The sequence below is a fragment of the Lytechinus variegatus genome, chromosome 4, assembly GCF_018143015.1.
Source record: "Lytechinus variegatus isolate NC3 chromosome 4, Lvar_3.0, whole genome shotgun sequence".
Taxonomy (NCBI): domain Eukaryota; kingdom Metazoa; phylum Echinodermata; class Echinoidea; order Temnopleuroida; family Toxopneustidae; genus Lytechinus; species Lytechinus variegatus.
In genome coordinates this window covers 32,517,699-32,540,152 of record NC_054743.1, presented here as the reverse complement: position 1 = coordinate 32,540,152, position 22,454 = coordinate 32,517,699, and the positions used below count along the sequence as shown (strand labels likewise).

The window sequence follows — 22,454 nt, the reverse complement described above, 5'->3', positions numbered from 1 at the left end:
TTGTCCCCCTACCCTTTGGGAGAGATTTCCGCCCCTGCCCATCAGTCAAAGTTGTTGGCCATTTTCGTCCCCGATATCGTCCCCAAAAAGTTTCCTCCCATATTTTCTTGCTTTTGGAGACTAAGGGGGTTCGATCAACCCCCCCCCCCCCGAGGCGACTGGCTTGTAAACAGAATATAAGGCAGATCTCTGTCAAGAAAGGGAGGGGTGGCTCTGATGATAAACATTTAGGCCTAATACTGGGGACACCTTTTCTGCAATTACCGATCTTAAAAAATAGGAGGGAAAAATTCATGATCCGTTTTCATTTCGAGCCTCGATCGTTCTTATAGAGGCCTTTAGCTATTGGGCCTAATACTAGAGGTTGTTGGTGTAGGCCTAGTAAGCTGACAATTAAATTATGACAAAAAGCAGACCTGATGGGGCCCGTTGCATAAAACTTTTTACCTGAGAAAACTCAGGTTGTTTTTACCGGAGTTTTTGCCCTGTGCTAAAGTCAATGGCGGAAATCAGACTCTTAGTTTTCAGTTTTTACCACAGTTTTCTCAGGTAAAAAGTTTTATGCAACAGGCTTCTGAGTATATAAGTGATTTATAAAACTTTTTTAGTTATTCCGATCAAAGGACAGCTATCAGAATCGAGAGGATACATAAAAAATGCATCTAAACTCATTATTATCTATAACGATACAAGCAAGAACTTCAGCTGAGCATTCTCGGAATTATGTATAAAGTAATGAACACCTTCGAGGTTCCCCTTCCATGATAGATCAGAGGCGGATCTTAAGGGGGGGCGCTGTGGTTCAGTCAAGTTGGTCCTCACGAAAATCTACATGAAAATTAAAAAAAATAATCAAGGTATAATTCAAACAATAAAATACAACTTAAAGAAGTAGTGAGTGAGGGACATACTGGTCTGTCTCATTTGCATGTCACTGAATAATATACCCTTCTTTACTGTTTTTGACACCCTTATTACTTTATGTACGTAACGTGCCATATGGCTTGAAAAAGATATCTTTTTTACATTTTTTGGGTCACGCATATGGTATCCACTCGTCAATATGGTAGGGGCCCGAGTCATTGCCGCTTCAACTTCAGGTGTTAAGGGAGACATATCATCTAACTGAAAAATGTATATAATATGACGATTTCACGTAATAACATTGAAAAGGTAAATGGGGACATGACAGCGTAGGGGGCTATTACCTTATCAGGGGCGGATCCAGCCTTCGCCAATAGGGGGGGGGGGGCGGATTTTTTTTTCAGCCATATTTCCCCGATCGGCCGCTCGAATATGATTTTTGCCGGGATTTTTTGTTTCTTTGAAGGGGAAGCCTAATTGTCACTTTTTAGCTTTATTCTTATGAAACATTAATGTATAATACAATAACCCTAATGCGAGCGCGAAGCGTGAGCTAAATTTTTTGGAAATCTTATGTACTATTTCCTAAAATTTTGAACATTCTGGGAAATGTTTGTCTTCCTGAAAAAAAAAGATGTGTAGGCCTATGCAAGTTAATAATACTACGAACGTAAAGAGTGAGCAGAAATGAAGTGATGGAAAAGGTTCTGTTAAATACTTGCTTGCAATTAGCCATGAAGACGTTCCACATTTTTAAAAATCAAATAATGCGAGCGCGAAGCGTGAGCCGAAATGTTTTGACATTTTTACCTAAGGAATGAAAATTCTTAGCACTTTTTGTTTAACAGAATAGGTATATAATTAAACATGCAAGCACGAAGCGTGAGCAAAAAAATTCGAGATTTAGACCTACTGAACAAGACACTCTATTCAATTAGTTTTGTAAATCATGAAAAGGATGAGTAAGTGGGGATCTTCATTACATTAATAATGCGAGCGCAGAGCGCGAGCAGAAAATTTTTGTATACGTTTTGAACTGCTCGAAATTGTACCTGTTATGGACTGCTTGCATTTAGCCATGAAGACGTTACATATTTCAACATTCAAATATTGCGAGCGCGAAGCGCGAGCTGAAAAATTTTGACCTTTTTTTACCTGAATAATGGAAATGCTAAGCACTTTTTGTAATCTTGGAAGGACTCTAAGTATATAAACTAAACTTTATTGATGCGAGCACGAAGCGCGAGCGGAAAAATTCTGGACACTCTATTCATGTTTTGTAAATCATGAAAAGGATAAGTTATTTATCCGCGAGCAGACACTTTTTGATATTGTGATCTGAAACTGGATAATGATTTAAATAGAGAACAATCTGCGTATCTGAATTAACGTGTGCTTTAGATTTCGACCTAGAATTTGGGTATTCTAAGTACCTTTCTTATCATGAAAATCAATAAAGCGAGCGCAAAGCGCGAGCTAAAAACATATGATATTCCGATCTAACAAAGGGTCAATTTAAGCGCTGTATTGCAAACAATTTGTGGGAAAATTGTGAATCGTGATGGATGACAGTTAAAAAAGAGCTGATGTATTTTATTATTATTACTTTGAGTTTTTACATAGGACCGGGACATTCTATAAGGGCATTATGTCATAAGAAAATGATGACTATCTTCCTATTTCTCTTCCTAAGCATGAGAGCGCGAAATCTGTTAATATTATGGCCTGAAAACTGGACATTTAAAGCACTTTTGTAATTATGCATAAAATGCACGATATCTATCAATGCGAGCGGAAATCGCGAGCCGAAATTTTTGATAAACTGTCATCAAAGTAGTTTGATTTAGAATTAATATTGGGATATACATAACTCACTAATCAAAATGCTAGCGTGCAGCGCTAGCTGATACGTTTTGACAATCTGACCTGAATAGGGAACTTTTTGAGAACTTTATGGAATACAGGAAAATAATAGGTACCTGACAAATCAAATTTTGCGAGCGCGCAGCGCAAGCAGAAAATGATAATATTCAGACCATAACACAGACATTTTTACAGAGCACTTTTTTAAAATCAATTTGTAAATCAAACAAAATAATGAAAGCTCAATATCCCAGCTGAAATTATGTTTTGTATATTGACTTCAAAGTTTGATATTTCAAGCTCCATATTGAGCAAGATATGCAAATCCCCTAAAAGACAATAAGAGCGCGAAGCGCGAGCGAAAATTTTATATCCTAACAAATAGATTTTTCAAAAAATTATTTTCAAAGTCTTCCCCTCATGTTATTTTATTCAATCATGTTCCTCCTCTTATGTTTGCCTTTCTTCTTTTCTCCTCTCTTTTCCCTTCCTTTTCTTTTTTCCTTTCTTTTTCCCTTTTTTTTCTTTTTTTTTTGCTCCGCCAATAGGGGGGCCCGGCCCCCTCGGCCCCCCTGGATCCGCCTATGCTTATGTCATGATGATGAATGTTCATGACGATATGCATATAAGGGTTCTCCTTAAAAAATCAATAACTTAATTCATTTGTCATCAGATTTTGGTGAAATGTCAGCATTTCTTTGAATAACTTCAGCACGAATCGCGAGGCCAATAAATTTAGACCAATTTTTCTACAAAATCTTGCTCATCTGCATTAATTGGTTTCAAATGAAGAAGAAAAGCTGATTTTCTTAAAGAACTTAAATCGATTGACTTTGCTGGGGAAAAAAAATATTTGGGATCCCGCGGTGGCGGGGCCCCTGTGTTATTTTTTTTATATAGTTCATCAACGCAGTATTTCTTATAGAGTTTTCGATGGTTTATCGTGTTGACTGAGTATGTATCTAACATAGAGATGTATACTAATTATCTAATGGTCTCTCCAAATCGATATTTTGCGTAGTCTTATTTCAAACGTTTCCTAATTTTTTAGCTTTTCAAAGGTGAGTTTTATGTGTCCTAAAAGTGATATTGAGATATTGAAATGTCATTAAGAAAATTATCAAAGGTATATCATATCTCTAAGAAAGCGAAGTATACAGAAATGAATTTGAAGAATGGGGGAAGTCCTTAAAAATACAATTTGAATATTTCAATGTCTGAAATTACTAGCCTAGGGTTGCCTGGTAAATATACACATCGTACCACGGCCGGATCGGAGACGGTGTCTGTTGAGGCTCGGCAAATATTAAATAATTAGCAATCTTTCTTTGTTTGGTGTATACCACAATTATAAAGAGAATTTAACCGAAGTCTGGTAAGTTGAACATACTCTCATTAAAATTCTAACTTTTAAGCTTTTGACTGGATCTGATCTTTCTCCGACTCCGTCCGAGTCACCAGACGTCCGACGGGGAGAAACAGTCTTCATTTCATTGTTTCCATAGATCTACCGGTACCGTTACCCGTTACCATACCGGTAGCCCAATCAAGATTAAGCCGTCTCTATCGGCGTTACGAATTTCCTCGCCCCGCCAGCTATAGCCTGGAGCGTCTAGTCTGAGGACTCCATGATGATGATGTCTTTAAAAAAAAAAAAAAGACATAGGGCCTATACTTCTTCATCATGGAGTCTTGTCTCTTGAATTCCTTCCCATATACCGTAGCCTTAATTTTAAGAGAAGCAAGTAAATACAGATGGGATTAGTCTTGAGGACGCAATGATGATGATTTTTTTAGATATGTCTTACATTTCTTCATCATTGACGTCTTGACACTCTCTCCATAGTGCCTTCAGCGAACGACCAAAACAAAGATGGATTTCCCCAAAAAATCCATCTTTTTAAACCGAAATGACTAGAATTTTGTTAATTTTATTAATTCTTACACCTTCCTACGCCTAATGCGTAGGAAGGTTTTAAATATTACTTTAAAAAATGTAAAAAAATGAAGATTTCTTACCTAACTGATGCCGCGTAGACCTCTCGTTCCACATGTAAACAACGGAAATACAATAGCGTCGACCCTTGAACCGCTTATGTATGACGTACTTCCGGAAAGCAATGCCGTCTTAACGAACAATTTAGAGATAAAAAATCTTATTTAACAAATATTAAAATTATTTCGTGATCATAAATAATTTATATATATTGATATGAATTATTTATGATCACAAAATAAATTTTAATATTTGTTAAATAAGATTTTTTATCTCTAAATTGTTCGTTAAGACGGCATTGCTTTCCGGAAGTATGGCAGTGTATCCTATTGCCGGACACTTTCATTTCAGTGCTTTAAAAATGACAACTAGAGGAAATACAATCAAGAAAAATTATCACTTGCTATTCCAAATATTCTGAAAATTATGAATATGATGAAATTATTTTATATTTTCCAACCGTTTTCTTTGCACTGCACTTGCCGCATACCCCTTCGCGAAAAACAATTATTTTCGTGCGTGACAAATTATATTGTAATTCCGGACGCGCGCCGGACGGGTAAAAATATTCTTGATTATAATGATGTAAGAAAGAATTGGTGTGATTTTTTCGGGATTAATCATCTCATGAGTAAATTCTAAGTTTTTGTTTGCTTTCTTACAACGATTCTGAGCAGATCTTTGTTATAAATTTGCGTTTGCTAACTAATTTCCTTTTTTTAAATTGCGCGTTCGATATTGCACTTCCAAGTGTTAATGCTCGTTCATATCGTAAGACTAAGTTCTATCGATGCGCTGTCGATCATGACGGCTCTCCATCACGGTAAACCTCGCGCACGGCCGGGGTATACCGGGTACATTGAGAACTAGCCGTCGACGATTTAATCGATGGAGCGTACGAGATTGAAATTCGGCAAATCAGGTCCGTATTTCCATCAGAAAATAGATCAATTGGGATCAACTGTTAATGCCAAAACTGTGTTATATGTTATTTCAAGCATTTTCTGCCATTTTTAGAGAAAAATAAGGTAAAAGTTATATTTTCGCCTTGTTTTTGCAATCTCGTTCTTTGAATTGATCTGTGATATTGAACTGCGGAAGTCTTACGGTACGAAATTGATTTCCTACGCAGTTATATGCGCGTCCGGAAATATGATAGTGTCCGGTAATACAATACGTCACTATACGTCATACATAAGCGGTTCAAGGGTCGACGCTATTGTATTTCCGTTGTTTACATGTGGAACGAGAGGTCTACGCGGCATCAGTTAGGTAAGAAATCTTCATTTTTTTACATTTTTTAAAGTAATATTTAAAACCTTCCTACGCATTAGGCGTAGGAAGGTGTAAGAATTAATAAAATTAACAAAATTCTAGTCATTTCGGTTTAAAAAGATGGACTTTGGGGGGAAATCCATCTTTGTTTTGGTCGTTCGCTGAAGGCACTATGGAGAGAGTGTCAAGACGTCAATGATGAAGAAATGTAAGACATATCTAAAAAAATCATCATCATTGCGTCCTCAAGACTAGATGGGATTCCCCTTGGAAATCCATTTTTTTATTAAAAATCACGTAGGCCTAATTCAATTAGGCCCTACATAATTTTTAATAAAAAAGATGGATTTCCAAGAGGAATCCATCTGTATTACTAATCACGTAATAATATATTTTATTATTTGTAAAATAATAATTTTTATCTATAAGTAATCTTTAGAGCGGCATCGCTAACCTGAAGTACCGGTTTGTAATACTTAAGCGGTTCAAGGGTCAACGCCATTGTATTTGCGTTGTTTACATCGGTATTAGTACATGTGGATCATTTCCAATTCCAACATTTCTGAGATATCAATTTCGTTTTTTAAAGAAGAATTCATTCAAAAAATGAGAAAAATGTTATGGTTTACGTCGCCATCTTCATTTCTGGCTTGTCTTTCGCTTGGCGACAGCACGCAAATCGCAATAATCCAACAGTGTTGACCAGCTGCAGTCACTGTCAGTGTCAACAGGGTTACATACACGATATACTATTTATGGTGCAACTCCTGCAGAAGTATTGATTTTTTCCTCTTTTTTGTCCAGGGGGTCCCCAAGATAGGTTGTGTTTTATTGTGTTTTATCATTACTAAAAGTCTGCTCATTGGAGCATCCAGTTGTGTATAGCTTATGATGATATACATGTCCTCCTGATGTAGTCATGACCAAGGGGATTAAACAGAAGACGAGAATTATGTAATCATGTAATGTTACTCAGATAGGGTTAGATCCAGAGAGGGCTCGACTTGAATGGCGAGTCATTTGTTTTATGGCGGGTACATATAGTGTTAGAAAGACACATTCTGTACAAAAGTTAAAGTTTAAGAGTATGCTGATATTTGTAAAAATTTGAAAAATAAAAATGCAAACTTTATTTTAATCATTATCGGTTCTTCACATTGCAGGTTAGTGTCAGTGAAAACCACCATGGTCTGTATATAAATTGCAAAGACGACTTTCTCAGACAAGACTAGGGGAACGTAGCATGAATCAGGTGTTCAAGAATGGGTACTGCAGGCTCCATTCCAGCACTTCAGAACAGACAAGAAGGTGGCTACCCTAAGAGATCCAAGGCCTGGATGGGCCTGAAGGCCACCATCCGCTTCAAGCTTCTCAACAATGGCCTGTGGAGCAGCATGCGTAGCGAGCGGGAGCCGTGGCGCGGCATCCTCCACAACGCGGCGGCAGACTTCGACCAGGAGCAGGACAAGCTGCAGGATGCCGTGGTGGACCTGGAGAGCACGCAGATGTTCCGGGACATGGTCCGCGGGATGGTGCCCCCACCGGGGATGGACTCTGGCGGGAGGTCCGTCTGGGTCTTCATCAGTTCAACCTTCACAGACACAAGGATAGAGAGGGACTTACTTCTTATGGATGCTTACCCGTACATCAGGGACTACTGTCGACAGATTGGCATCGACTTCAATGTAGTCGATTTCCGATGGGGTATCAGGCAAGGAGCATCTAACAGACACATGGCTGCTGATATATGCTACAATGAAGTAGCTCGGTGTAGGTAAGGATCAACTCTAAATGCTTCCTTTTATTGAAAGAAATGAGATCCTGTGGAATTTCATATCCTGGTTCATGTAAATCTCTACATATTTGAAAGCATTTTTCTTTTATTTGAGAGGGACTGATAAAAGTGGAAATGCCCCATTCTGTTATAAATCAGACTATTTCACAGTTTTAACATTTTTCTTCTTTCTCGTTCCATCTGCTCACTTTTTATCCGACAGAGACAATTCTATTGGGCCTTACTTTGTTGCCATCCTTGGGAACAAATATGGATACCGTCCCATACCCCCCAAATTCACAATGACCACATACCAGAAGGTGGTAGCCTACCTCGAGAAAGAAGAGACTAGTGAATCGTTAGAAGCTGTGGCTCTCATGAAGGAATGGTACATTCTGGATACTAATGCACTTAAAGGTATGGTATTATTTCAAAATTTCATGATCAATAATGTTCCATTATTGTATAGCATTTTTATTTGCACTTTATATACTTGCTTTTTGTTACCTTTTCAGTGTCTTTCAGGTTTATCCATTTGACAGAAGTCCATAGAATTTGAAGTTATCACTCATTTTTTGTTTTCATACTGTTTACAAATACCCTCTTAAATTGTACTTCTATATGTTTGCTTAGTTACGATCGTATGACATGAAAAGATCTCTTACAGACCAGAGCACTGTACAGGAATGCACTGTGTGCGGTATCCCAAAATTTTGATTCAACCCGTGTATGAAAATTAATTTCCTTTTATCAATAAATAAATAGGATAATATGTCTTTGAGGTGCACAATTTGTAAAGGTCTTGTATTGCTATCTTTCTGTTTACTGCTACAAAAGTTAGATTCTCTTTTTTGGGGGGTCATATTCTCAATTTTGTTCAGTTTTTATTTTCCTATACATATTATAGTTTTTGTCACTTATTCACTTGTTTATGTCTTTGTTCATTTAACCCACTTAACATTAGGCTATAATTTCCCTGTGATAAATCCCTCAAAGTGTAAACACCTTGACATTTTACAACAAAAATTATTTACTTTGTACAGAATCAGAGTATGTCTTGCAGCCGATTGACTCAAAACTCAAGAATTACTACAGCTTCGATGAAGCCCTAGCTCAGGTCGACCGAGACCAGTGGAACAAGGTGTTTTCTGTTCTTCAGCAAGGCATCTACAGTGCCGTCAAGTACATTCCTGACATGGATCCAGAATACGTCAAGGATGTTATACAGTCAGTTACAGAAGGTGATATGATGATGATGACTATGATGATGATGATGATGATGAGATGATGATGATGATATGAGATGAGATGATGTGAGGTGATGATGATGATGATAATGATCATGATGGTGATGAGATGAGATGAGATGATGATGATGATGATGATGATCATGATGATGATGAGATGTGATGATGATGATGAGATGACGAGATGATGATGATAATGATGATGATGATGAGATGATGATGATGATGATGAGATGAGATGATGATGATGGTGATGATGAGATGTGATGATGATGATGAGATGGTGATGATGATGATGATGAGATGATGATGATGATGAAGATGAGATGATGATGATGATGATGAGATGATGATGATGATGATGATGATGATGATGAGATGTGATCATGATGATGATGATGAGATGATGATGATGATGATAATCATGAATAAGAGATAAAAAATAATGAATCGTAAATCATTTGATATGTGTAATGCAAAAATATGCTCTGTGGAGGCTGGAGTGCTCAAGGCACAAAGATCCATGGACCCCCACGTACCCTTCTCTTACGAAAGAGAAAGAGAACAAGACCCTATAACATAAAGGTTTTTCATAGATTGTAAATTTACAATGGTCAATCAAGGCCATTGTTGCATGTCCATATTGTCTTTAGGATGGTGATGCTAAATGTTGGTCCCTGAGTGATATCTGATTGATACACATCTGTTAGAACTCTAACACACACACACATACACACACACAACAGCTTCTGTGGGTAATAGTGATTCAAAAGTTATTATTTTCCATACCTTGTCCTCCTCTGTCTAAAACCCATGAAATACTTTGTCTCACATGCAGGTGAGATAGAAGTCGGTCTTGAAGGAATCGGCAGCCGGGACTCTGGTGGCCCCCCTCGCTGCTACACCTTCACCCGATCAATCAATGGCCTGGATTCTGCAGAGAGATTCAGCAGGAGATTCCTGGACAGTGGGTCACCGCTGGAGCAGGTGGAGAAGCAGAGGAAACTTGGGGAACTGAAGGAGAAGCTCTCAAAGACACTGCCTCCGGATGCTCTGTACAAGTAAGTGCAGTGAGACTTGCTATAGGGTTCTGTATGGGTCCCATACATTTGCTCCAATGTCAATTCCACACACTAATGGAATGACTAACTTTACATTGTTTCCCAGAAATGTGCTTTTTCAAACCATCCACTGATATGAAGCATCAACTTTGGTGAAACTAGGTATTTATTCATTTAATCTATTACGATGTCTAAACAATAACTGTTTCTTTTCAGTTACGCCCTACGATTTCATCCAAGCCAAGAGGAGATGATGAAGGATGACGGGAACAAGGACACGTTGAAGAGCTTTGTGGATATGTTCTGCCACTTCATGGTCAATTCTATCAAGTCATGTAAGTTAATTCTATAACTTTTGAAATTGAAGGGTGACACATCGTGAGTTCTTGTTGCGATATGGAGTGAGTTAACATTTTTAAATACCATGCTACTTATGGCGATGTTCCTTGGAGATTCATATTAATGACAAGTCACAAATAAAGTTTACTAGCTGCTGTAATCTTGCCATCTGATTAGCTGCTAGCTAATTTTCTGAGAGTGACAGCATTCTATTATTGGAAATGATACTGGGACCTGTGGTGAAAATATAGCAGTGTCAATTGTCATTTCCTGACTAATCCCATTTTGTTGCCCATTTTATCTTATTTTGTGTTGTGAATTCCAGAAATGTACCTAAAGTATTCAAATCTTAATGTTTTTGTGTCTCGCCCACTAGAGGTGAGGCGAGACTTAGGGATCCAAATGTCGTCCGTCCTCGTCCGTCACAAATCTAATGACACATAACTCCACAACCGTAAGTCGCTTTTCAACCATACTTGGATGGTAGATGGACTTGGGGGAACTGCATGTTAGGCTGCAGTCGGAGGTCACATGGTAAGGTCAAAGGTCATCTTCAGGTCAACATTAACGTTTACGTGCAAGGCTTTTATGACAAGCGTTATTCCATCCCAGTCATTTCACAATGAAGTTTTGATACAATTCTGTTGCGTGACCTCGCAAATCACAATATTTCTGGTTATTTTCATAAGTGGGTGAGACACAAAATCGCTTTTGCCTTGTTATGTGAATCTAATTTTACCAAAGATGATAATGAGGTGTCTGTTTGTATCATCTAGATGCCATCACAGCTCTCCAGAACATGGACAACTACCTCTTCACGGAGGTCATGCACCACAGCAGCTTCTGCCGAGATCGGGCAGCAACGGTCATCGGACAGGAAGACAACCTAGAGAGGCTGATGGGATACCTGTCAAGCGAGACCAATAAAGACAACAAGCCTTTTGTCATCCATGGTCTCGGAGGGACGGGGAAGACCGCCCTCATTGCCAAGCTTTTCAGCATGTCTATTGAGAAGCACAAGGGAGATGTTAGAAATAGGTATAAATGGTCATTACCCCGAAAATGCTTGATGAAAGACTGATAACGTTATAAATACATTATAACAAAAATGGTGAATTTGTATGTCATGAATGTCCCTTCTATAATCAGTAGCTGGAATAGTTTATGATATGGTCATTTTATTGTATTTTACTTAGCAGCTGAGTGTTTGGCAAAGCTGTTTGTACGTTACCAATGACTTTACATCTGACTTGTGACCGTTTCTCCTGCTGTAGGAGATATCCTTGTGTAGCTGGCTCAATACCTGAGAACACGTTCCAGTCGATTGTAGAGTTGTGTGTACATGTAACTTTGGGAACACCTGAAATGAAATGCCACCCAATGCAGTCACAAATCGGAATATTGCATGAAAATGAAAAACATGCAGAGCATTTAGTTCAATTTTTACATATGTAGTGTTGTCTGTGAAATATACACAATGTTCATTTTGAAAAAAAAAAAGATAGGTCGACTTGAAAGTGACTTATTTGCAGAAGTTCGCAGGGACATGATGGTGATATGTACATGTATTATTTTATTTTATTGCAGTTTAACTGATTGTTTATTCTTTTGCTTCTCTGCCATGTAGGCCTCACCACATTGTAAGGTTTATCGGCATCACGCCTCAATCCTACGACATTAGGAATCTACTCTATAGCATTTGTGAACAGGTACACTCCTCTTTTTATTCTAAAATTACACTAAATTATATTATATACATCTGACCCCGTATATGTGGAGGGACCTTCCTAAAATGATTCTCTTTACATTTTTTGCATAGTGTAAAAAGTGTAATGCACTGGAGTTACCATGGCTTGTGCATTTCATTATATGGAGTAAATTTTTTGAAAAATAAGGGTCGGATGGACAAAGATGTTGATTATATTATGCAATTTTTATTATTCCACGAGTACTTTGGGTTTGATGAACTACACTTATCTACATCAGGAAGATTATAAACCAAACACTTCTACCCAAATTTTCAGTTCCATCCTCCTAAATATTGCAAGAGTTTTGGAAGTATTACAACAATGCTGAAATGGACTTGAAAGTAAAATTGTTACAATGTAACATACATACATCGTCATCTTTGTTTTTGTGCATTAACTTCTGAAATTTTTGTTTTAAATAGTTCTTTCAGTGTCCCACGATAAATTTGGACTGCCAATTTTCTTTTAAGTTTTAATATATATATATATCAAATCTCAAAGTTCCCAAGAAAATGTTTATAAGTTCATGTCATACCTGCATAATGTCTGTTTCATGTTTTTGATCTATTTCTTGTTTCTTTCCAGATCTGCCATTGTCTTGGTATTGATGATTGCTTGATCCCCAAAGATTACAAGAAACTACAAAATGCATTCTTAATTCTCCTACAGAAGTCTTCAAAGAATCATCCCATAAGTAAGTAGTAATGGTATTCGTAGAAATTTGGTTTTTTTTTATAGGGAAGTCCAGTTAAGTATGATTTGAAGTGAATAAAGAAATGCAGGGCCACTCCATAAGTATGTCTGACCCCATGTATGTGGGATGTTCCCGAAATAATTCTCTCTGTTTTCAAGTTCTTATGAAAAGTTTCATTGCTCTCCCATCATCTCGGCTTGAGCAGTCCATGGAATATAGAGAAAAGTGAGGGTTGGAAAAGATTGAAGTGGGCATGGTTTAGTGTTTCTGACTCTCGCCTTTCAAACAGAGGGTCGTGGGTTTGAATCATAGACATGGTGTGTTTTCCTTCAGAAAGAAATTTATCCACACTGTGCTGCACTCGACCCAGGTGAGGTGAATGGGTACCCGGCAGGATTAATTCCTTGAATGCACCAAGCGCCTTTAGCAGCTGTTGCTACAGCCGGGGTAATATATAGTGCGCCACTGAATAGGCAACTAGATAGATCTCGGCATCTCATAAATGCTATATATTATTATTATATTTTGGATTTGCCCTTGAGAGTAAAATAAAATTTACTAAAATAGTGAATTATCGTTGATTTCTACGTAGGATGGAAAATATAAAACTTGTAATTGTTTCCTTGATGTGGCTTATTCTTACAATGCCTCTCAGCAATCCGGATTATTGATATTGTTTTATGTGAATAATATTAATTGCTCTATCATCCTCCAGTGATCTTCCTCGACTCACTGGACCAGCTATCGGATGAATACCAAGGTCGTGACCTCTTATGGTTACCAAGGCAACTACCTCCTCATGTCCGTTTGGTAGTGACAGTGCGACCTGATGCAGGGTTCTGCCTTACAGCCATCAAAAACCTGATCAACAAGTCAGAATATTTTCTGGAGGTAAGCCTAATGGATAATGGTTGGCATGATATTTTGGTGTAAAATACTTATTTGTAAAAAAAAAAATCAATAATGAATGCAATTTTTTATTGATTTATTTAAATAAGTAGTCAAAGCGAAGGCATGATATCTCAGTTGATAGAGTGGTGGTATCGCAATGGTCATCAAGTTTAAACCCGGTTGGTGCTCTAAGAGGAATGGAGGGGGGGGGTGAGAATGGAAACAAATGGGAAATTAATAGCACAGATAAGAGAAAGTGGAAATGTTGGAAGAAATCCACAGGTACTGATATTGGTTGTTGTGCTTATTTTATCCGTCTGTTCAGAAAGCATGAATGCTTGTCAGTCAGGTCCTCCCTGTTGGACTGTGAAAATCAGGCCGTAGTGTATTGCCTTTAATATGCAAATTCAAAATAAACCTTTCATTGTACATTCTATTTCTTTAAATTATTGGTCATTCTGATTGTGTGAAAAATCATCATCACTGCCACACTCATGAAATGAAAATAAAGTCAAATCAAATCATTTGATGATCAGATTTAAGTACACTAAATCAAAATTACAGTAATATCCTTTCATTTACCCTCTTCAATGAAAAAAGTGAATATATAGATATTTCATTATTATTTTCATTCTTAGATCAAGTCTTTGGCTGAACCTTCCAAACTGCCTATGCTGGAATGCCTTCTTGCAAATAATGGGAGGTGAGTGAATGTACATGTAATATAATATGAATAATAAAATAGGATTTGTTTAGCGCACGTATCCACCTTGCTGGGTGCTCAAGGTGCTCCTATATTACCCTTGCTAAGCTAGTCTACCAATTCTGGTGCGCACAGTTTTTTTAGGAATTACTTCCTGCCGGTACCCATTCACCTTACCTGGGTCGAGTGCATCACAGTGTGGATAAAGTTCTTGTTGAAGGAAAATACCCCATGGCTAAGATTGGAACCCACAACCCTCTGTTTGCAAGGGGAGAGTCAGAACCACTAGACAAGGTTTCTTGAAGGCATTATGGTTTCGCGGTTCTGACTCCCATCTCTTAATCAGAGGATCTCAGGTTCATCAAGTTTTACTCTGGGCGTCATTTGCTTAAATAAAAAGATTGTTGCTGCACTCTGCCTGGGTAAGGTTAATGGGGACCCAGCAGGAATTTGCTCCTTGAAACGCAGAGCGTGTGACGGCTGCTCTGCTAAAGTCACTGTAGAGCACTTAGAAACTTAGAGCACTTAGAAACAAGTGTTTAGTGCTACATGTATATAACCAAGTATAATTATTATCTTGGTGAATGCATGATTGTTACATACATCATCATAAATTTGTGTATTTCCTGTTTTACAGAGCCTAGTTATAAGAACGAATGCACAATTTCTATAACAATTTTACTATCGGCCAATGATAACGAAGGATTTCTATAGCTTTTAATTATTATTGTAATTATAACAAATTTTATGAAATGGCCCTCAGAAGTGCTAATGATAAGCCTCCCCCCCAAAAAAAGAAAAGAAATGAAAAAAAATTCCTTTGTACTTGATGCCTTGTTCCATGTGAGTTTGGGGTACATTCTCATCAATTCCTTTGTTACTCTTAGGACTCTGACAAAAGACCAGATGAAGATCGTCTTGAAAGCACACAAGGACAACAAACCGACAGCTCTGTACATGAAGATAGCCTGTGACATGGCAAGCAACTGGAACTCCCACACACCCCTTAAGACCTGCAGGATAGCTGGAGACATCACAGGCATCATCACACAACTCTTTGAACAGTAAGAATTGAATTTTAAAAAAAATGGTGATGAAAATGATGAAAATTCATATTTTATTGTTCGAAACAGACATGAAATGCTCAGAAAATTTGCTTTGCCTGATTGATCGTGGGCCCGTCAACCGCTGTGCAGCGCCAGATCAACGAGGCTCTATCCCTTTAATGGTTGAACGCCAAACAGGGTAGCAACAACTCCCATCTTTTAATGTCTTTTGGTCTGACGCAGATGGGGTTTGAACCCCCGACCTCCCATGCTCACAGTCTTGAGGCGATAGAATGCTGTCCATCACAAGTTCTTGTGACAACCAAATAGTTCCAAACATGAATTGCAGTTGCCACCATTTCTTTACAATTTTTCTTTTTTTTTCATTTTCAATTTCAGTTTAGTTTCAATTTCAATTACTTACAATTTAATTTTCATTTTTAGATTTAATTTCAATTTCATTATTATTTATATTTAAATTTTTAATTTTTACTTCCAATTACAATTTAATTTTCATTTTCATTTTTAGATTTAATTTCAACTTCAGTTTCATTATTATGTATATTTAAATTTTTCATTTTTTTTTCATTTTAGACTTGAAGAGAAGCACGGGATGCTTTTTGTTGCCCACGCCCTTGGCTACCTGACCTGTTCCCGCTCTGGTCTTACATCCAATGAGCTGCTAGATATATTGTCATGTGATGATCCAGTGTTGGAGGACGTCTTTGAACATTCCACACCACCGATACGAAAGCTACCTCCTCTGCTGTGGACAAGATTAAGGCTAGATCTAGGTAATGATAATGGTGTTCTTTCTCAGTATCTGTCTGTCTGTCTGTCCGTCTGTCTGTCTGTCTCTCTGTCTGTCCGTCTGATTCGATTGGCAAAATTCTTTGTCATACATTGCACGAACTCCATATACCGTATATCTTATATTTGTCCTTGATATTTAATTTATGTTTTATGTTTGCAGGCAGTAATCTTGTTGAAAGTGGCGCAGATAACATGGTTGTCTATAGGTGGTACCACAGGATATTCTACGAGGTTGCCTACACCCGTTACGTGCAGACCAACATGCAACAGCTCCATCAGAGCATCGCTGAATACTTCTCAGAAAGGTTAGTCTTTAACCCAAACTAATAATCATTAAACAGTGAATGTCTGCATGTCTGCTTTGGTCCTTGATGGAGGGTGTACAAGTTTTGTGAAGAGGTGTTGTGGTTCAGTGGATAGGTCTTCTGACTTTGAACCGCAAGGTCTGGGGTTCAAATCCCATCACAGCACTCGCGTCCTTAGGCAAGGCGTTTATGCACATTTGCCACTCCCCACCCAGGTCTAGTAAATAGGTACCCGGTTGGAAGGAATTCCTTGAATGCTTGAGCGTCTGATCAGGGTAGCCGTGCTAAAGCTGGGGTAACCATATACAGTGCTTATAAGCTTTGTATTAAGCACTATATAGATGTTGCATATTAAGGACAAGTCCACCCAACGTAAAGTCGATTTGAATAAAAAGAGAAAGCATAATACTGAAAATTTCATGAAAATCGGATGTAAAGCAAGAAATTTCTGACATTTTTAAAGTTTTGCTTAATTTCACAAAACAATTATGTGCACATCCAGGTGGGTATGCAAATGAGGAGACTGATGACGTCGTCCACTCACTATTTTGTTTGTATTATATTATATGAAATAGGGAATATTCTATTTGTCTCCTCATTTTCAAGTAAACAACGATTAATTCCTCCCTGAACATGTGGAATGAGCATTGTTTAATACAATATGATTCAGTCAAGTTGGTCCTTATTGCCAAATCTATAAAAAATGAAATATTGTATAATTCAACAATGAAAAAAAAGAAATATTGAGTAAGGGACATCATCGACTGTCTCATTCCAGTTGTGCATATCACTGTTTTGTGAAAAATAAGCAAAACTTATATTTAGGGTCACAGGACCTAGACAATAATTATTTACCTTCAAAGCTGTTCGCTAAGTACATTCTGCTTCTTTGCCCCCTTTTGTCTCTCAGATGGGCCCGCACCCCTAAGCCTTATGTGAACAAGAAAACCAAGAAGGTAGATGTGGCCTTCAGACAGGTCCAGACCCAGCCCTTAGTCCTGGACCAAGGACTTCAGGAACAGAGAGGGGGCAGTGCCAGTTCCATCCGGAATGAGTTCAAGAAGACGGCTGGTCCTCGTTACAACATGAGGAAATTGACAGAGCTTCCGTTTCATCTAATCCGAGCAAAGATGTGGGATGAAGTAGAGAAGGTAGGATATCTTTATAACTTCAGCAGACTTGTCAGGAAAACGCTTGAACACAAGATAATTGAAACAAAATGGTTACTTTAAATTCAATTGTAGTATTAATATCATGATACACAAATGACTACCCTTTCATGGTTTAGAATCATTCGTTTCCCTCTTTCTTCCCCTACTCCCGATTTCGGAAATCTTGGAAAACTCATTTTCTGCAAGGAACATACATTAGTAGGGTTCCACAGTCATGGAAAGTCAGGGAATTTGGAAAATTTGTGAAAAGTCATGGAAATGCATCTACCTCTTGGCTGTGGCAGCTTTCCAGTTTGTTGTTTCTCGTAACTCTCATTCTCTGCTATTATAATTGGTCTTCATGATTTCTATTTTTCCCAGCTTTATGACATCCCAATTTCTACATAACTCGCTGGACGTCACAGGAAGTCATGGAAAGCAACAATTTAGTCATGGAATTCTGATTTTAAATTTTTGTGGGAACCCTGATTACGCGAAATGTTAAGCACCCCATCTCCTTCCTCCCCATCCATCACTCAATCAAGGTTAATTAAATTAAACCTCTTAATTTGTCTCTAGGTAATGTGTTCCATACCATGGATAGAAGCCAAATGTCAAACTGGAAGAATTTATCAGCTGATCCTAGAACTAGCCCAGGTGAGTATAAAGAGGATCTGTGGTGTATTTATTTGTAGTTCATAATTTTGGATGTTGATATGAAGTCAAGTCACAGTGGAATGATTCTGTTTGTTTTCTATTTGTTGAAGGTGTTGTTGATGATGAGGATAACAGCATTTATAAGGGGAATGGAGATGATGATTATGGTAGTTATGATGGTGATGTTATTTCTATTATTAATGATGATGATGATAATGTTTTGTAATGACTATGGAGATGATATTTTTTATTGATAGTAATTATGGCAATGATAGTAGTGATAATGTTGTTGATGATATTAGTGATGATGACGATGAAGTACACGATGAAGTACATGTATGTGATATTAATGATGATGATTGTTATATAATAAACAAACAACCATGATAGAAGAATGATGGCAAAGCAACTAAGTAAACATACGCTACCCTGTCATGAATCGCACTTGAAGCCCACAAGTGGCCTTTTATTGCCAGTTCTCGCACCTCGTAGTCAAAACAGTAGGGAACACCGGAATTGTGAAAAGACGCCTTTTGCCTTTAAAGTGGGATACATGCTGAAAGATGCAGTACAGACTTATGACAAGTTACCCAAGTTGAATGAGTGATCTTTTCTTAGCACAGAGATTCAATAATCAAATCTTCCCCCTCTTTTTTTATCAGGCTGCTGACCAATTGGATCACAAGTCCCAGAAGGTAACCGACTTCTACTACATGATACGGGCCAACGCCCAGATCATCCAAGAGAACCCAGAACTCATCACGCAGCAAGCCCTGAATGAACCTGACTCTTCTGCATGCTGCCAGGTCGCTGCTGAATACCTCAAATCAACTTGCAAGAAAAGTGAGTTAGCCTTCATCATTTCGCCTTTATAGCTGTGTGTTTTGTTCAGATATGATGAGATATCATTGAGAGAGTCTGTTTGTTTTTAGTAAATTAAGAGGCTTTTATAGGAGGAGATTATAATTTGTTTAACAAATTTTCGGCATTACTCCTATTTGTTTAAGATCAGTATGCTCGATCTGTAATGAAAATCATAAGATCAGTATGCTCGATCTGTATGAAAATCATAAATCATAAGTCAGAAAAAATTGGAACCAGTGGGATTCGAACCTGCCATCTACTGCTTTCCGGGCAGCGACTCAACCACCAGGCTATTCTGGTTCACGGTTAAGCCACGATGAACTGGAATTCAAATACCCTTGATCCTCTTCTTTCTGACTCATTACTATTCAAATGCCGTCCGCCGTGGACAATAGATAGTAAATTAAGAGGCTTTTATAGGAGGAGATTATAATTTGTTTAACAAATTTTCGGCATTACTCCTATTTGTTTAAGATCAGTATGCTCGATCTGTAATGAAAATCATAAGATCAGTATGCTCGATCTGTATGAAAATCATAAATCATAAGTCAGAAAAAAAAATAAAAGCCTCTTAATTTACTATCTATTGTCCACGGCGGACGGCATTTGAATAGTAATGAGTCAGAAAGAAGAGGATCAAGGGTATTTGAATTCCAGTTCATCGTGGCTTAACCGTGAACCAGAATAGCCTGGTGGTTGAGTCGCTGCCCGGAAAGCAGTAGATGGCAGGTTCGAATCCCACTGGTTCCAATTTTTTCTGACTTATGATTTATGATTTTCATACAGATCGAGCATACTGATCTTATGATTTTCATTACAGATCGAGCATACTGATCTTAAACAAATAGGAGTAATGCCGAAAATTTGTTAAACAAATTATGTTTGTTTTTGTACGAAACATGTCCAGGAGGGTGTTTCACAAAGATTTAAGTATGACTTAGAGTTGCTCTTAAATGCCTAGTTGTGTGCGGTATAAAAAGCATGACCGCATTGATCAGATCATGCTAAGAGAATGTGCACTACTGCGTAGTTAACATGGAGGTTGTGCATTGCATTTCAGATTCATGTCGACATTTAAGTGTGACCTAAATCCATAGAGATGTATTTTATTGACACTAGAGGGCGGACTTCATCAAATTGCTGTGATTCCATGTTTGGGGCGGCCGCCATCTTAAAGAGGGCAAGAGCGCGGATTTATAACACACGGCTCTATGGGAGAATATCACATATTTCACTTTTTTACATTATATTTTCAATTTAATGCTGTATGCAACGTTAAAATCACTAGGCAAAACATTTTTATGTTAAAATATATGATAACCATGCATATTTTATAAAGGAGATGGACTGAACATCCAGAAAACGGGGGAAAAATAGGTTGCTGTACGTGCATTACCTATGATGTAGATCAGGGCTTGGTCTGAAGTCTGAAATCAAAGTAGAAATCATATGGTGAATCACTGATAATCCCATTAAATATAATATTGGAGACTATGCGACGTTATAGCTATATTTAACACCACGGGTGTTAAATCTAGCAGCCCAATCAATAAAGGACCTCACCATCTGGTGTTGGAGTTACACTGACACTGGTGTTAAGATTACCAACATTTAGGATGTTAAAATATATCAACACCAGTCTTGGTGTTCGATTTGAACACGAGTCGGAGAATGTTATGAAGTTGACACCATTTGGTGTTCATTTGACACCCTCGAACACCTGCAGAAACGAACATTTAAACGAAAGTTTAAATCACCCATTGGTGTAAAAAAAAATACCAACACCAGCTTTGGTGTTGTTTCACGGTTCGGATTCACACCATTTGGTGTCCGATTTCAAGTTCTTCAACACCTGCAGCCTGACGGTGTAACTTAACACTAGGGTATTTTTTTAAAATACCCCAACAACTAGTGTTGAGTTACTCCAGTGAAGTGTAACTTCAACAATAATTTTTGTTAAAATATTTCTATCCAACACCTGTCACGGTGTTGTTTCAACACTTCTGAGTATTTGGTGTTTATTTTACACTCTAAGTGTTGTTTCAATACAGTATATTGCTTGAACACTGAGTGTCAAATGAGCACCAAATCAAGAGAACATATGAACACTCTAAAGTGTTAAGTTGACCTTATCTGACACCCTTGTCACGGTATACTATGCTATATGATGGCTAATATATTGAATAACTACTACTCAGTCGACCTCGTTTTCCCCCGTTTTCTGGATGTTCAGTCCATCTCCTTTATAAAATATGCATGGTTATCATATATTTTAACATAAAAATGTTTTGCCTTGTGATTTTAACGTTGCATACAGCATTAAATTGAAAATATAATGTAAAAAAAGTGAAATATGTGATATTCTCCCATAGAGCCGTGTGTTATAAATCCGCGCTCTTGCCCTCTTTAAGATGGCGGCTGCGCAATACATGGAATCACAGCCGCATTACGCGCGCGTCAATGCGAGCAATTACTCTAGTGTCAATATACATCTCTATGCCTGAATCATACTTAAATCTTTGTGAAACACCCCCCCCCCCCCGATTGTGTTCTCCACAAAATTTGCCATTTGCTGATACATTGTAAATGTAAGGGACACCATAAAAAGAAAATCACTATGTTTGTAGCATTGACAATGTTTTTGATTCTTAAACGATTTGTTTAGAATTTATAAGATACTTCTTTCTACTGTTTTTGATTCATTTTGCTACCGTAGGTTTTCATTTTGACTTAACGTGGAAAAATTATTCAACTCATGAATATACATCAAATCATACAATTTCAATTACATGTACAAGGAAAATTCTTAATTACTACTGTTAATGTTCCTTTACTTTCTAATTAGATTTATGCGTTCAATGGCGTTATCATCATCATCATAAACTTTGAACATTGAACTTTAATGTCTTAAATTATTCCCATATTCTTGCAGAGCTGTGCTGGCAGGCCTTGTCCAAGAGCCAGGTTCAAAGTGCAGAGGTCATGACCCTTACCCATACTGCACCTGTATTTCTTGTGCAGTTCTCCCCCAAAGGCAACCTCCTGGCCACTGCTTGCACAGACAACACGGTCAGGATATGGATTGTAAGTACATGTTTAAGAAAATGAAAGGAGTTGAATTAAAAACTGATTTCATAAGAAATTCTGTAAAATCAAGGTTAGT

General features: G+C 37.7%; 1 protein-coding gene across 1 annotated transcript in view; it reads left to right on the top strand.

Moving 5' to 3' along the window:
- The first annotated feature begins 3,988 nt into the window (after positions 1 to 3,988).
- LOC121413866 (NACHT and WD repeat domain-containing protein 2-like) overlaps positions 3,989 to 22,454 on the top strand; it is a 31,884-nt gene continuing 13,418 nt past the window's right edge. Inside the window, exons 1-18 of the mRNA XM_041606843.1 lie at positions 3,989 to 4,102; positions 7,162 to 7,772; positions 7,996 to 8,189; positions 8,816 to 9,013; positions 9,858 to 10,080; positions 10,297 to 10,415; positions 11,196 to 11,457; positions 12,047 to 12,128; positions 12,753 to 12,861; positions 13,577 to 13,752; positions 14,391 to 14,455; positions 15,343 to 15,519; positions 16,096 to 16,295; positions 16,475 to 16,619; positions 17,530 to 17,770; positions 18,350 to 18,427; positions 19,090 to 19,270; positions 22,224 to 22,375. Of these exons, the coding sequence (XP_041462777.1) occupies positions 7,261 to 7,772; positions 7,996 to 8,189; positions 8,816 to 9,013; positions 9,858 to 10,080; positions 10,297 to 10,415; positions 11,196 to 11,457; positions 12,047 to 12,128; positions 12,753 to 12,861; positions 13,577 to 13,752; positions 14,391 to 14,455; positions 15,343 to 15,519; positions 16,096 to 16,295; positions 16,475 to 16,619; positions 17,530 to 17,770; positions 18,350 to 18,427; positions 19,090 to 19,270; positions 22,224 to 22,375 (3,114 nt within the window). The 5' untranslated portion in view covers positions 3,989 to 4,102; positions 7,162 to 7,260. The remainder of the gene's footprint in view (positions 4,103 to 7,161; positions 7,773 to 7,995; positions 8,190 to 8,815; positions 9,014 to 9,857; positions 10,081 to 10,296; positions 10,416 to 11,195; positions 11,458 to 12,046; positions 12,129 to 12,752; positions 12,862 to 13,576; positions 13,753 to 14,390; positions 14,456 to 15,342; positions 15,520 to 16,095; positions 16,296 to 16,474; positions 16,620 to 17,529; positions 17,771 to 18,349; positions 18,428 to 19,089; positions 19,271 to 22,223; positions 22,376 to 22,454) is intronic.